The sequence below is a fragment of the Hetaerina americana genome, unplaced genomic scaffold (assembly GCF_022747635.1).
Source record: "Hetaerina americana unplaced genomic scaffold, ioHetAmer1.1.p SCAF_10, whole genome shotgun sequence".
NCBI lineage: Eukaryota > Metazoa > Arthropoda > Insecta > Odonata > Calopterygidae > Hetaerina > Hetaerina americana.
In genome coordinates this window covers 20,355,942-20,370,845 of record NW_027286070.1, presented here as the reverse complement: position 1 = coordinate 20,370,845, position 14,904 = coordinate 20,355,942, and the positions used below count along the sequence as shown (strand labels likewise).

At 37.8% G+C, this 14,904-nt stretch overlaps 1 protein-coding gene across 1 annotated transcript; it reads left to right on the top strand.

Moving 5' to 3' along the window:
- Positions 1–1,050: 1,050 nt before the first annotated feature.
- Positions 1,051–9,114, top strand: LOC139700278 (carbohydrate sulfotransferase 11-like). The gene is made up of 4 exons (XM_071598914.1): positions 1,051–1,268; positions 4,200–4,371; positions 6,266–6,604; positions 8,869–9,114. Exons 1-4 carry the CDS (start codon positions 1,051–1,053, stop codon positions 9,112–9,114), a joined length of 975 nt encoding a protein of 324 aa, XP_071455015.1.
- The last annotated feature ends 5,790 nt before the right edge of the window (positions 9,115–14,904 follow it).

Sequence of the window (14,904 nt, the reverse complement as noted above, 5' to 3'; positions counted from 1 at the left end):
CCTTGCCTTAGACCCTACATGGCTTCTGAAATTCACACATTATTTTCATCGCTGTTATCAGTATTTCAATCCTAGGATTAATTTACAGCAGCCCTTTATTCTTCTCCGTTCAGTATAAATCCCACACACACTAATAATTTTTCTGTTTTATATCATTCTTGAATTATAATTTGTACGTGTCTCTTGGTCTTCTTTCCTTTCCTTCCTTCCCTTCATCTTTATTATGTTCCTAACTCATCAATTGTGCATCAAGAAATCTAGTTCTTCTCTTTCTTTGTTACCTTTCCTCTCCTGCTCATCTATACATATACTTCCTCGTTCTTCACTTTTTTATCAATTTAATCTTCGGTATTTCCTTCACTTAAAGTTAAGGACGTCAATATCTTCCTCCCGGCCATCTCGTTTCCCGAGAAGATACATGGTTCATAAAATCACCCAGCTCGGCTAAATATGAGTCCAGATTCACCCGAATCTGAACCCAGAACTCTTTCCGAGTAGTGGTCGAGCGTCTTATTCACTGAATAATACCATGGCCCCAAATTTACCAACTAAATCTTTCTACTGAATATCATTATTTGGCAGTTTATCATTCAAGGGCGGTTTTGGATGGACACAGGCTTAACATGGCCACATTCCTTGGCTTCACGCAACAAGACACAATCAAGCACCCCTAACTAGAATAAACTATTCACCATTCCACAGACATTCTATTTCCATATTTTCTATCCAACATTCCCATATTATGCTTCTCCTTACATCTCTTGCCAAACATTTCCCCGTCAGTCTCCGGTAATTCATCGGCAATCAAAATATGCTGCACCCATCATTCCTGCCTCCTTAAGAATTTTTAAGTAAACCCTTTCTTTCCTACCTCATCTTGCCTAGAATTTCATATGTTTTCCTTTGAGTCCATTTTAGCTTTTCCATACTCCTCCATACCTCATATATCTCAAAAACCTACAATACACGCCTTTTATCTTGCTATTGCGACCAAGTTTCCGCACCGTACCAACCTATAAATGTATACTTGGATGTTTATATGGCGGCATAATGATTATGATGATTGCTTATTTTGTTTGCTTTTTCATATTCTCTCTTCCGTCTGATGATCTCCACCAGAGAGAAGCAAGACTGGACAACGACAAACGCCTTAGGCAAGTGGAAGAGGTCTGCAGGAGGCACAACCTTGGACTCTATCGTCAGTCAGCCGGGACCTCCAGCATCAAGCATCCTCCGACGCCGCAGTACTCTGTCTTTTACATAGACAAGTCAGTGTTTAAAAATAATAACGCTAAATTATCTAATAAATTAAAATATATCTACCATGTGAAATAATATAAACTATAAATATGGTTTATCCCATGCAAATATTTGTTGATTTACGCAATATCAGAAATCACGGAGATGTATTTAAATGTTAAACCTCGAACAAGCCATTATCTTCTGCCTCTTTTACCTAAAATAATTATCATACCTTGCGGTACACAACTCCATAGGTGCCTTCCTGGTATTTGAAACCAAACTTTCTTTTTTTTTGCTTCTGGTTTGGTTTTCCTTCGGCAAGTGCTCTGAAATGTATGCGAAAAAATCCCGATGATAATTATTATTATTATTATAGCTGCGCGCTCGAAGAAAAGAGATAATTACACTTTTCATGGAATGTCTTGACTTTGTTCCGAAATGAACGCATTTTTCAGCAAGTTTTAAGATGCTTCCAAGTTTGTCGAGGCAAAATCCTGATGACTGCAAATTAAAAAGTCCTATTCAAAGCTATCTTTCCTAAATAGTTTAGAGAGTGGATCATCCATCTATTTTTAAGCTTTTCCAGTACTTAGAATTCAGGAGTGAACGTTACATATTTTGAAATTTAAAAAAAACATCCCTAAAATTTTAAATTTGTATTGAAAAATCTGGAAATTTGCATGTATAACAGAAACTAAGAAGTTCCACAGTAAATATTTATTGACGACCATGGTTTCGCAACTGATGATGTCACACTGGCGAAATCATAATCGTCAATAAATATTAATTGTGGAAAATAGTGTTATATCTGGATATTCATTGAAACTTTCAAAATAACATTCACTCTCACTCTCTCTATCTACATGTTTATGACATTCTTAAGGTAATCTACCGGCTGAGGTAAGTTGTGGATGGACACAACTACCAAATAACATTTTGTTTCTCCTAGCGAAAAAATCCCAACATCCTACTCCACAACAAGTCCCCCTTTACCTCTGTGTATTTAGTTCCTCCCTTCATCCCTTCCAACATTCCAATCCTATTCTTGCCCTTTCCTCGTTTGCCTAACATTCTCCCCTCTATTACAGTCTTTAATATCCCACTGCTGAACGCCCTTCATCCATTTTTCCTGCCTCCTTATTATTTCTCCCAGCAATCTCTCTCCTCGCCCACCATTCCTAGCACTTCCTCATTTGTTTTCCTTTCGGTCCATTTCACTTTCTCCATTCTTCTTCACATCCACATTTCAAAAGCCTCCAATTTATTTCTATCCCCCTGATTCAGTGACCACGTTTCCTTGCCGTACACTCCTACTACGCTCCATACCAAAGTTTTTACGAGCCTTTTCTTAACACCCTTACTCAACGTCCCTGTCATCAACTCCCTCCTCCTTGTGAAAGCCTCTTTGCCTAGCGCAATTCTTCTCCTTACGTCCCTACCACTTTGACCGTGTTGGTCTAAAACACTTCCGGGATACGTAAACTGTTCTACCTGCTCTAGTTTTTGCCCTCCTATTTTAATGTTAACCTTAGCCTTTCTCTTTCTCAAAAATCGCATAACTTTTGTTTTATTTATATTGATTCTCATCCCATATCTATAGCACTGAATTTCCAATTCACTCAGCAATGCTTGCAACCCCTTGGCTGACTAACAAACTAAAGCTTGGTCATCAGCAAACCTAACTGAATTTACGAATTCCCCGCCCACTTTCATTCCTACCTCCAGTTTTTCCCATGCCTCTTTGATCATTTCCTCTGCATACAGGTTGAACAGCAACGGTGATAATAGACAACCGTGCCTTACACCTCTTCCTATCACTGCCCATCCAGACTCTCCGTTTCCCACAAGACGCTTAACCTTACGTTAACCACTGAACGGCTGCCAAAGAAAAATAACCTTAACAAGCGCTGATGATCCCTAACAGAATGTATAATTTTTTTAACATCAAGAGCTCAATCAATAGCGTCGAAACTAGTCGTACCTGAAATAAAGTGGTGGATTGGAACAAAGTTTTTCTTTTTCATTTATTAAAATGAACTTCCACAAAGTTGAGGCTGAAACTATTGAGATAAGAGCTCAATTATTAAAAATACTGACACAATTCATCCAGATTCACGATTCTGAAACAAATAGCCGCACAAGGGCAAGCAAACTCCCGAAAATGGAAAATGGCAGCGTGGAGTTCACAGAAGTTAAAAAAATTGAAATAACAAACTGAGTATCAGCGGGAGTGCAAAGTCAGATTGTTGCCTTGACGTTTCATAACTTACGGTACGTACTCAACTTGAAACTCCTCGCACTTTTTAATTTATGACACCATATTGGCATTATTACAATATCCATATGACAGATGACGCTAGTGATCGATGCATTACCAAAGTTGGAATAATGCTGGAATGCTTACCACTCAGGCCGTGGTAGCTAAGAATAGCTGTCGTCGTCTCTAATTATTTATTCCTTGAAGTACAAAACGATGAATAATTAGGCACTTGTAAGAACCCTTTCCTATTTTAGTTTATTGTCAATGTGTTTCGTGTTAAATAGGCATAAAATAAAATGTCTTGCGTAATGGCCAGAATACCTACAATCCCCCGAATCGATATATTTTGCATGCGAGGCAAATATTGACAAGGGTTATGTTCCTTTAATGGGATAACGGTTCGTGCTACGTAATTTTTAAATATATTCTTATCATGAGTTATTTATGCATCGAATATCAATAAGGTGGCTCAAGGTGTCGCCAATAGAAAAATATAAGAGGCCCAGACGGAGTGAAATCGGGCAGGGTCAACAGAATTTCGATGCATATTCAATGCGTTTGGAATGTCTTAACAATCATTCAAAGTTATTAATTCGTACCTAAATACATGGGACAATGCAAGTGCAATGTGTAGCAATGGATGAACATATTTCGGGATAACTTTTAATAATTGGCGTACGATCTCTTCGGTTCTCAGGCCCCACAAAATATCTTGGTGCCCCATCTACAAAGCTGCCTCATCGACGTGGCTGTACAACTTCCTCATCTTAGGTGGAGTACCAGAGGCGTCTTTGCAGGCGCCGAAAGAGCAGCTGAGTGTGCTTGCCCGCAGAATTTTTCCGGAGCCAGAGTTCAAAGAAGCTGAAGAGGTGAGGGAGGAATCGATATGGATAATTTTCACTTAGACTGTTTTCTTTGTCTTCCACTCAAATAACAACAGATACGACACGTATGGCTCTGAGATCGCTATAGGGTTAGCGATCATGGCTGGTGAGAACCCTAAATTTAAATGTATCCTCCGAATTTTTTGGGGCTTTAGATTGACATCCCTGATTTGACGCACAAAACACTCATTAGAAAAGTCCAAAGGGCCGTTTATTTCAATGATCTATTTCAATTCCTAAAGTAGCTATGGCTAATACCAGAGTCGTGACGACTGGAACATAAATTTGGAATGCTGATTTTTTTTATGTTCTTACCATAATGAAGACAAATAAAAAGGGAGAGCAAAATAATAATTTGCCATAAAGTCTCGATTCTCTATCGAAAGTATTTCAATCAAAGACTTTTCCAATATTGACACGTCAGTTTTAATAAATCTGGCCTCCTTTCCTGGATGGCGTGACTGCTGACTGGGAACGGCTATTGACTGGAAGCTTAAAAAAGGTAATTGTTGTCCAATGATAGAGCGAAGAAAGCGCGCAATCAATTTCGAATGACGTCGTGGGAAGGATTCTAAACTGTGCAATTACTCAGATTAGTCAGATCATGAACTAATGTATTCATATCGAACGTCGGTGATCTTTAAAAAAAAATTCAGCCACCGTCCATATCGATTACCAAAGCAGGGAGGAACCAGAGAGTGAGATGTACAGGATATAGGATAGCAGATATATAAAATCGTCCATCCCCTTCATTCTTAGCTACATCCCAAAGCAAACTCACTTAATTCTAACATATGTGAGTGGGATTGGGAGTATACGGGACTTTTGGGATCATGAGTTGTTTTAAAGAAAACTGTGGAAGCAAGGATATTTTTTTAGTTTAAATGTAGGCCCTGCTAAACAACTTTACTCCTAAAAGTCATAGAATAGATTCCTTAATTCACGAAGTTAGATTGATTGCCAAATTGAATCGCGCAAAGCGTAGAGAAGCTAGATTTGTAAAACGTTGTTTTGATAAACTTAGTAGCGTATCCAAAATATTAGAGCAGCTAGGCTGGGAATCACTCACGGAGCTTAAGTTAAATTACTGATTAAAGCTCTTGCATTATTAGAAGGATGTTTAGCAGTAATGTTGAAAATGTATTATTACCCCCATCGTACTACGGTAGGAGAGATCTTGTCAATAAAATTAGAGACATCAAGGGTAGAAAACATAGATTTAAGATGTCATTTTTTTCAACGAACGATAAGGGATTAGAATAACTTCGTCCGACCGCGGTAGGGTCATATTCGGGTCAAAATTAGTCTAGTGTGTATTCACCCCCTGCCACAAACCCTAGCGGTGGCTTGCAGAATACTAAAATATCAAATAACTTTTTTATATTTTTGTCTCCCTGACTTGTCTGGTGACTAATAAAGGTAACCCTAAGGGTCCAATTCCCCCCTTGAAAATTAGAGCAGAGTCAATTCTGGTGACTTGCCCCTGGGAAACCTGATGACAAGTCAAGAGTACCTAATCTCGATCTCAGGGAAAACACGGGCTTACGGACATGTCCGGAAGTAAGAAAAAGTGAAAATAGCATGCTATCGATTTTGAGGAAATGTTATTCATACAACCGAATTCGATTTCCAAATACTGAATTTAAAATTTTCAAAAAACTTCCGAAATTCTTTAATCTTCACGCGTCATGGCAACCAACTTTTCAGGGTAAAAATTTAATTAACTTCGTCCAATCAAATAATATCATTTGAATGCCCTTTCGGCTAGAATTAGTAATACCTCATCCATATCGCTTTCAGTCATAACGTGACACTTTACGTCTTTGTCCCTCTGAGATCCGATAACTATCTAATCACTCTCTCTTTTTTTCCCATCCAGGCCTTTCGTAGCACATTCAAATTCATGGTCGTCCGCCACCCTTTCGAGAGGTTGCTGTCAGCATACAGGGACAAACTTGAGAATTCCAAGGTGGGCCTTGAGCACGGAGTGCTCCACTTCTACCGGAAATACGGACGCCACATAGTCTCCAAGTACAGGTTCAACCGGACGCTGCCGAGGGACACGAAAGTGGACGAGAATGAGGAGAGGATCGAACCCACGTTCCGAGAGTTCGTGAGATATCTGATCGACGAGGATCCGACGCGCGCTGACGACCACTGGATACCTTACTACCTCTTCTGCACGCCATGTCTTCTCCGCTATGACGCCATAGCCAAAGTGAGTGAGAAATCTCCTTGGGCCATTAAGTAAATCAGGCGTCGATTTTATGTAGAATGGACTCGAAAATAGTCGAACCTCGACAGAGGTGGAACTGCGACGTCACAGTCTTGACAAATCTAGATCAGTGTAAGTAAAAATCGCAACTGAACCAAGATTTGACGTTTAAATCTTCGTCGACGTCGAGATTCGATAATCTCACATCTTTCCTTAATTAATTCCTACGATTTTATTAAAATGGACAGAAAAGTGTCTAATGGTCAGTCTCCGATCACCTGATTCTCATCCAATCACCCTAATCCAATCACAAATTATATATTTTTCTTCTGCTTAGCCAGGCGCTTTCAAATTCAGCCAAGAAGTTATTCGTTAGACACATCTACAGTAAATTAATAAAACAGCAACCAGTGTACACATTGCATAGCAACCACCTAATACGTTGGCAATGGTGTTTCAATGCCTTTTATTTTCACGGTGAAGAAGTAATTTCTAAATATATCGCTCGAAAATTAACCTGATTAATATTGTAACCTCTTCATCAATCTAGATTTTTAGACTTGACACTTAAATATCCATAATGCCATGCATCCATAAGTGATCAACTGCGATCCGCGACTTAATCCTATTTCCGAATCCGTTGGCCTCAAGGAAAGCCATCTTCACTTGCTCATAAATGTGAAAATGTTTATTCCACTCTTAAGCCAAAGCAACAAGTAATTAATAGATGAAATATGAATTTTCTACAGGCATATATGGGCACATTCTTCAACACACTGGCATATTAAAATTTTAATTTTTGGAATTGGTTCGAACCCAGAATTTTTTTACCTTCAATAGACCGTCAGTCGACACAGAAAATTCAATACTAGAATTAGATCAGCAAATAAAAGGTTTTTCATCCCAACGCAATTATCGCGACGTTATAATCTGTGGAGATTTTAATGTCCCATCTATTGACTGGAGCATATTTAGTTTTAAAACGGGCGGTAAAGACAAAGATTTCTGCGCATCGCTATTGATCTCTTTTACGTCGAACTCATTCAATCAATTTGTCACTTCACCAACTAGGGATGATAATATTCTGGATTTGTGGGACTATATGGGGACTATAATGGCCTAAAGTGCGCGCTATAGAATCAATTAGCTAGTTTTAAGAAATACAGTAATCACCGAAAAACTGAGGATACGTGGGATCACTTCCTTGAGATAACGCTCTCAGTAGTCAACAAGTTCATTCTTAGTAAATTTGGAAAAGATAACACGGAAACTAGATGGTGCAACGCGGGTGTTAGAAAGGCATTACGACGTCTAAGGCTATGGCACGCCAAGGTGAAAAATATTATGGATGATACCTCCAGCGACATAAAGAATGAGATCACTTGTGAAAATAAGATATCTAGGGCGAATGCCAAGAATAAATTTCGGAAAGCGTTAAGGTAATTCAAAATGAAAAGGTAAGCGGAAAATTTGAAAGAGAATCCAAAAGCATTTTGGTCATGTGTCAGAGAAGCTCAGGGAAATAAGTCAACTGTTAATTCACTCAAAAATAATAACGGAGAAAGAGTAACCAGCAGTTTGGAAAACGCCAACTTATTAAATTCCTTCTTTCAAAGCGTCTTCACTTCGGGAGACACCTCGCTAATCAGGAGTTATCAATGAAAAATTAGCACGGTTTCCGAAAATGTGGATTTTTTGAGACAAAAGTTGCACTTTTTTCATGATATTCTTCTTTGGGTGAGAGCAATGTTCCAGTGGACGTGGTTTTTCTCAATTTTTTTAGAAAACCTTCGATAAAGTACTTCATAGTAAACTACTCGCAAGGCTAGAAGCATATGGTGTAGAGAAAAATATCCAGGGTGGGATTAAGACTTTTTGAATGGTCAGGTCAGGTAAATAGCATGTGTTAAAGAAATGAATTTTTTTACAATTTTTAAATAGGATATTACACCTAACATATAATTGAGACGCTCATGAGCGAAGGGAAAAGTGGAATTTTGATATACGAGTAGGAGTATGGAATACTAAAATTGTCAAAATTCAGCTGGACGAATAAAATGATATAAGTGATTTAAAAAATTGACAGAAATGAAGAGGTATATGTTAATAGTAAATGAATCCATTGATTTAAGAAGAGGGAAAACAGAAGACTTTGACGAATTTATCTAGCCAACGGTGCATTCTGCAGTAAAAAAACTAGTATTAATCTAGTTATTGAGGCCCACTGTTACCTCTGTACTGATTCGTCCTCTCTTCTTTCTCATTAGGTGGAAACAATGCAGAGGGACCAGGAATACATAATACGTTCGTCCGGCTTGCTGGGTGAGAAGGGCATCCAACCTCGCTGGCGACACCAGACGCGGGGAGGGAGAAGTGCTGGCAGCAAGGCCAAAGCCTACTTCTCGCAGTTGACCGCACATGAGGTTATGGCCCTATACAACAAATACAGTCTGGACTTCGAACTTTTTGGTTACAATCCTGCGGAATACTTGCGCTACGCGAGTGGCGAGTGAGCACAATGCGAGGACAAAGATGAAGGAATGAATTGAGTGAAACATGGAATCAGTCGGATCCCGTGTGAGTGGCGAGAGTGAATTTTCTGGAACCGCCAGTTTAGATTGAAGACAGGAAATAGCCAAGAAGGCAATAATCGGAAATAACTGTTGCAGTTTAATGGATTGTGAAGGGAAATGAAAACTTTCCCGGCGCACCGATTAGAAATGAATTTCTAATTTCCATGTGTCATGTTTTTTCACCACACTCCTCACCTTAGTCGATGGCAAATAGCGAAGTTTTGCAATCCCTAGATATGTGGATTACCCATTAAAAGGATTTCAGTTATCACGCAAAAAAACTGTAATCAATGGGATGGAAGATATCTTTCTTCTGTGGTAACATAAAAAAACACCAAGATCTTCGTAAAAATAAGTGAAAATATTGGCATTTATTACTCTACCTAGAAGCATCCCAGAGGTATATATCCTCTATAAAAAAAGATGTTTTTCTGAGTTTAACAGGAATGTCGTTTATGAAAAGTGATTGTAAAAACAATAACGTTAGCAGGATGCGGATAAGAATTAATTTATTCCAAGGCATTATTCTCAGTTCGCTGACAAGGGTGCAGCTCCCCAAGTGACACACATCTATGACAAACTAAAAGTACCTTTTTGAAATCTTAGATAAGTATGTACTCGTACCACTCCGTTCGTTCAACAGGACGTTGAACTAAGGACTCCTCGATAACCAGAGCTGAAGTTGATTTTCTCCACCTTTCTTATTCTTCCTTAAATCTCACCCACCCTCCACGACAAATTACTAATGCTAAATTTATTTCAGGAAAGACGCATTGTTTTGAAAATAAATATAAATTGTCTCTTAAAAAGGTTCTTATGAAAGGTGAGCCAAAGCAATAAATTATTATAACAACACACATTATTTGTGATAGCTTCAATTGCAAGCTTTACAGTAAGACAATCAACCATGATTATTCTGCGAACATGAATACATTAAATTCACATAGAATTTATTTATTATCCACTGATAAGCCCGTCCATAATCTCAACCTCCACGGTATACACAATAAGAATATTATCTGTTGTTTCTTCTGATGACGCCATATGACAACCTCGAACTATATTCTTTAACTAATCCTCCGGTTATGCAGGGAGTTATTTGATTTTGCTGCACCAATGACGGAATTGGTGTTGCAGCAAACAAAACTGCTTTTGCATGCTAACTTGGTTCACTATGATTCTAGATTCTAGACGAAATAATGACAATATATCCCAAAAGTAATCAGAGGAGAAGAGTGGAGCCCATCTACTAATTGAACAGAAGAAAAGTGCACAAATAGCTCCAATTGAAAAAAACATTAAAGTGTGATGTAGATACAGCATTTCCTGTGAGAAGATGCTTGGCCACAGTTTACAGCAGCTGCAGAGGTTTATGGAAATCTTTGCAAAATTTAATTCAACTTTTCTATCACAAATACTCATGATACCCAGCCAAAAATCTACTATAGAATGATCGCCCAGGTTTTCAAAAGGTCGACAAAAAAGGGCAGTCAAGGTCTTTTTTACTCAATGACCCCCTTTTGTAGGAAATACTAAAGGAAGTATTAGCAAAAGGTGACGAGGTCTGTTAAAAAAGTATCACGACTTTTGTGTTTTTTCTAAAAGTATTTATTTATTCATGAATATCTATTTTGTCCACTTCAAAGTAATCCCTATTAGATGTTATACACTTGTGCCAACGTTTTTTTCCAATCCTCTAAGCACTTCAGAGAATCATTTTTGTGATATTGTTCAGCTCCTCCTTTGATGCAGTCTTTATCTTGTCAATCGTAGCGTAGTGTCGTTCTTTCAATGGCCTCTTCAGTTTCTGTAACAAGAAAAAGTCACTGGGGGCCAGATCTGGGGAATACGGTGGCTGTGGCATCATTCGTAGGTTGTTTTTGGCCAAAAATTCGCGCACAAGTAACAATGAGTGAGCAGGGGCGTTGTCATGGTGCAAGAGCAAATTTTTGTTCTTCCACAAATCCGGGCGTTTGTGGCGGATTGCTTCGTGCAAATGCGCATAACTTGCAGGTAATATTCCTTATTTACCGTTCTACCCTGTGGCAAGAACTCATGATGCACCACGCCCATGCAATCAAAGAATACTGTTACCAAAACTTTCACATTCGACGGAACTTGGCGCGCTTTTTTCGGTCTTGGCTCGTGCTGCAGCTTCCATTGGGATGATTGAGTTTGGGAGTTTCCACATCATAACCATAAACCCATGATTTGTCACCAGTTATGACCCTCTGGAGCAAATTTGGGTCGTCGCGTGCACAATAATTGAATTACCGCATTAGCAGTTCAAGCATTGCTGTTTTTGTTCGAAATTGAGCGATTTTGGTGAGAATTTCGCGGCGACCCGTGTCATGCCAAAATCATTGGTAAAAATCGAGTGGCAAGAGCCAATCGATATGTTTAGGTTCTCAGCAACTTCTCTAACAGTGATTCGATGATTGTCCAGCACTATTTTCTTCGCTTCATCAATGTTTTCGTCTGTCGTTGATGTGCTCGGGTGTTCGGCACGCTCTTCGTCGTTCACGTCTCCTCGGCCCACTGAGAACATTTTCTACCACCGATAAACGTTGCTTCGGTCCAAGGTAGCTTCTCCATATACCACAGTCAACATTCGGAATGCGTCCGTGCACTTCATTTGGTTTTTCACGCAAAATTTGATTCAGATTCTTTGATCCATTTTTTGGGAAAGGCAAAAATCGAAGACAAGCCAAAACACGTCCAAGCAAAACAGTTGTCAACGATTAACTGAACATTCAAAATGCCGAACTTTTCGGCATAAGTGAGAGACATAAGTACCAACATCACGCCACAAAAAAAATCGAAAATCAAATACATGTAACTCGCGAAAATTCAAAATTCGCGATACTTTTTGAACAGACCTCGTACATTATTACGAATGAATTATTTGGTTGATGATGTCCATCCAAAGCCTATCTTAACCAGTGGATTACGTATAATGACATGAATATGAACCAAATCAGTTCTGGTCGGCCTAAGGGTGTCAAATGTTATAGGCGACTAACGTCATCAATAAAGAATTATGGTCGCACTTTTTTCATAGCACCCTATTCTTCTATTATTATTTAATTTAGACATTAATAATTAATCTTAAAAACATTAGCACTTCAATTATCAAGTAGATACTATTTACATTAACGACATTGACTCTATAGTCACTAGCAAGTTACGATTTGCTGACAATGAAGTGGTTTACAATGACATCCGTAATCCTAAGGACATCTTTATCAGATGACCTAAATGCTATATAATGCTGGTGTGACAATTGGCAATTAGGATTAAACTTAAAAAAGTGCTTCATGATAAATTTTTGGAAAAAGAATGATTGCCTCCCCAATGCCCACTGCATTGGGGATGGAATTGCTTCGGGAACACGAAAATAATATGTGCTGACTCCATTAATACCTAAGTGTTACCCTCACTCACCACTTCTCCTGGATGAAACACACAGGGAATATGTGGACAATCTAACAATAAATTAGGATTTATTAGAAGAGACCTTGATTAATGAGATGAAAAGGTCAAAGAGAAATGTTATCTGTTGTTGGTTAGGTCTCATGTAGAATATGCTGATAGTATATGGGATCCTCGCAAAGTTGGATTAATTGCTGCGTTTGGCACAGCGGAGCAAAATTTGGGAAAGGTTGTTATGATAAACTTAGTGGCGTATCCATAATATTAGAGCAGCTAGGCTGGGAATCACTAACGGAAGGAACGTTGAATTACAGATTAAATCCCTCGCATAAATTGGGAGTCTATTTTAAAGTGATGTTGAAAATATCATATTCACCCCATCGCAATATAGTAGGAGGGATCATGTCAATCAAATAAGAGACAGCAAGTGTAGAACACATAGATTTAAGATGTCATTTTTTCTAACGAACGATAACTGACTAGAATAACTTTGTCCGACCATGGTATGGTCATGTTCGGGTAAAATTATTCTAGCATGCATTCACCACCTACCACACACCCTAGTGGTGGCTTGCAGGGTACTAAAATAACTAAATATCACCATACTGTGTACATCCCTGGTGGCACAATTAGCTATCAGGGCTATACAAATTATGGGTGATATTAATTATTTTCTTCTAATTCATGTCTCTTGATACCAAACACCAAAGGTTGCATCAGAAATAATAAAAATTCATTAAAAGTTATTGCACTAAAGATACATTCAAAATGCAAAAAGAAACAGGTTTCTTTTTTTACTGTCAATTTAATTCACTCAGAAAAAAGTACACATTTCACATCACAGGGGGATAGTGTTATTCTGAAAACAATATAGAACAGCAGCAAAAGCGTGCACTTTAATGCAAGGGAAGTTATAGCCACTAAAATATACAAATTTTCTGAATTATATTTTTTGTGACATTAGACATGTGAAAAAGCCTGATTGGAAAAAAACTTGTCTGTGATAAAATTTCATTAATTTTAATAGAAACTGACAACATTGAATAAATAGACATATACAATATGAAGTCATTGAATATAACCAAGAAATAAAAATTTCCATAAATATTAATATGCTAAATGAAACAATTACAATCTTTAAAGGTAAATCTTTTGCCTTTTGGCTCAAGATCAATTTTTTAATTTTTTTCTGGTGAATATTCCTATCATGTGGTTACTGACCGCTTAAAGCTATTCATGCCTTTTAAATAGTTAAATACTTTTAACAACATCAGCAAGGGATGGTATCCAATTCTGACTAATTTTGCTTCACTGGTAAGTCTATTATCTCAACATCACTTAGACTAAACCATTGGCAGAGGAGAACGATAACATTACAGAGCAAGTCAGTAGATACACTTCAAGAAATACTTCCCCTACACTGGCTGTTTCTTGGTAATGTTGTAATTTCACAATATATATTTCTCATGCATATATAACTGATTCTGTGAACAAGATGCACACAGTTCACATTTCAAACTTGAAAATTTTAACTGGTCTCATATCCCACCCATTCCTCAATATCATATACCTCTTACAGACATTAGTCATCAGTTGTAACCCTGACTGATTTGCATCTAAAATATTAACAGAGTTCAACCCTTATAGTCGTAAATCAAAATCAATGTGTTTCCATTACATCAATAACTTAAAATATTCCATTTACATGAATAATAGCTTATATGTCCCTCCATTTCAGTTCTTCTACTAATGGAGGAAAATGTTTCAAGCTTGTCCTGTTGGAAGTTATACATCACAAAGAAAATTAGAAGTTTGAGAAATCTATTTCATGACTTTTATTGATATGATCTAGCTTTCAACACCTTATGTCATCTTTGGTCTAAACATTCAGATTACATCTAAAGGTCAAAACCTAAATTACATCAATAAAAATCATTAAGTTGATTTCACAAAGTTTTTTCTATTTCCCTCCCCATGCTTTTAGCTGGAAGAGAGTCATTCAGGTCGCAAGAAATTAATATAACCTTCATCCAAGTTCCCTAGGAATTTTCAGATGGAAGAGAAACATTCCGCACTAATACTGCACAAATTCACCTTGAAAGACTATTGATTAGAGTATTGGTTAAAGAGTATTGATTTTTTCCATTTGAAACATCTTAAATTATGCTGAATGGACTTGGGCCCCTTCAAATTTTAAAACGAATCTGGTTGTTAATTTTGAAAGTGGCCTAACTCCATTCTTGATAAAAAGCCGCATATTATTCACTTTACAATTGTTATTATTTCAATAGGGACCAT

What these genes read in the sequence shown, in the direction of transcription:
- LOC139700278 (XM_071598914.1), top strand. Translation starts at nt 1,051, where the DNA reads ATGATTATGATGATTGCTTATTTTGTTTGCTTTTTCATATTCTCTCTT. An exon ending in AGTTCAAAGAAGCTGAAGAG is followed by an intron (nt 4,372 to 6,265) that starts GTGAGGGAGGAA and finishes TTTCCCATCCAG; the next exon opens with GCCTTTCGTAGCACATTCAA. An exon ending in GCTATGACGCCATAGCCAAA is followed by an intron (nt 6,605 to 8,868) that starts GTGAGTGAGAAA and finishes CTTTCTCATTAG; the next exon opens with GTGGAAACAATGCAGAGGGA.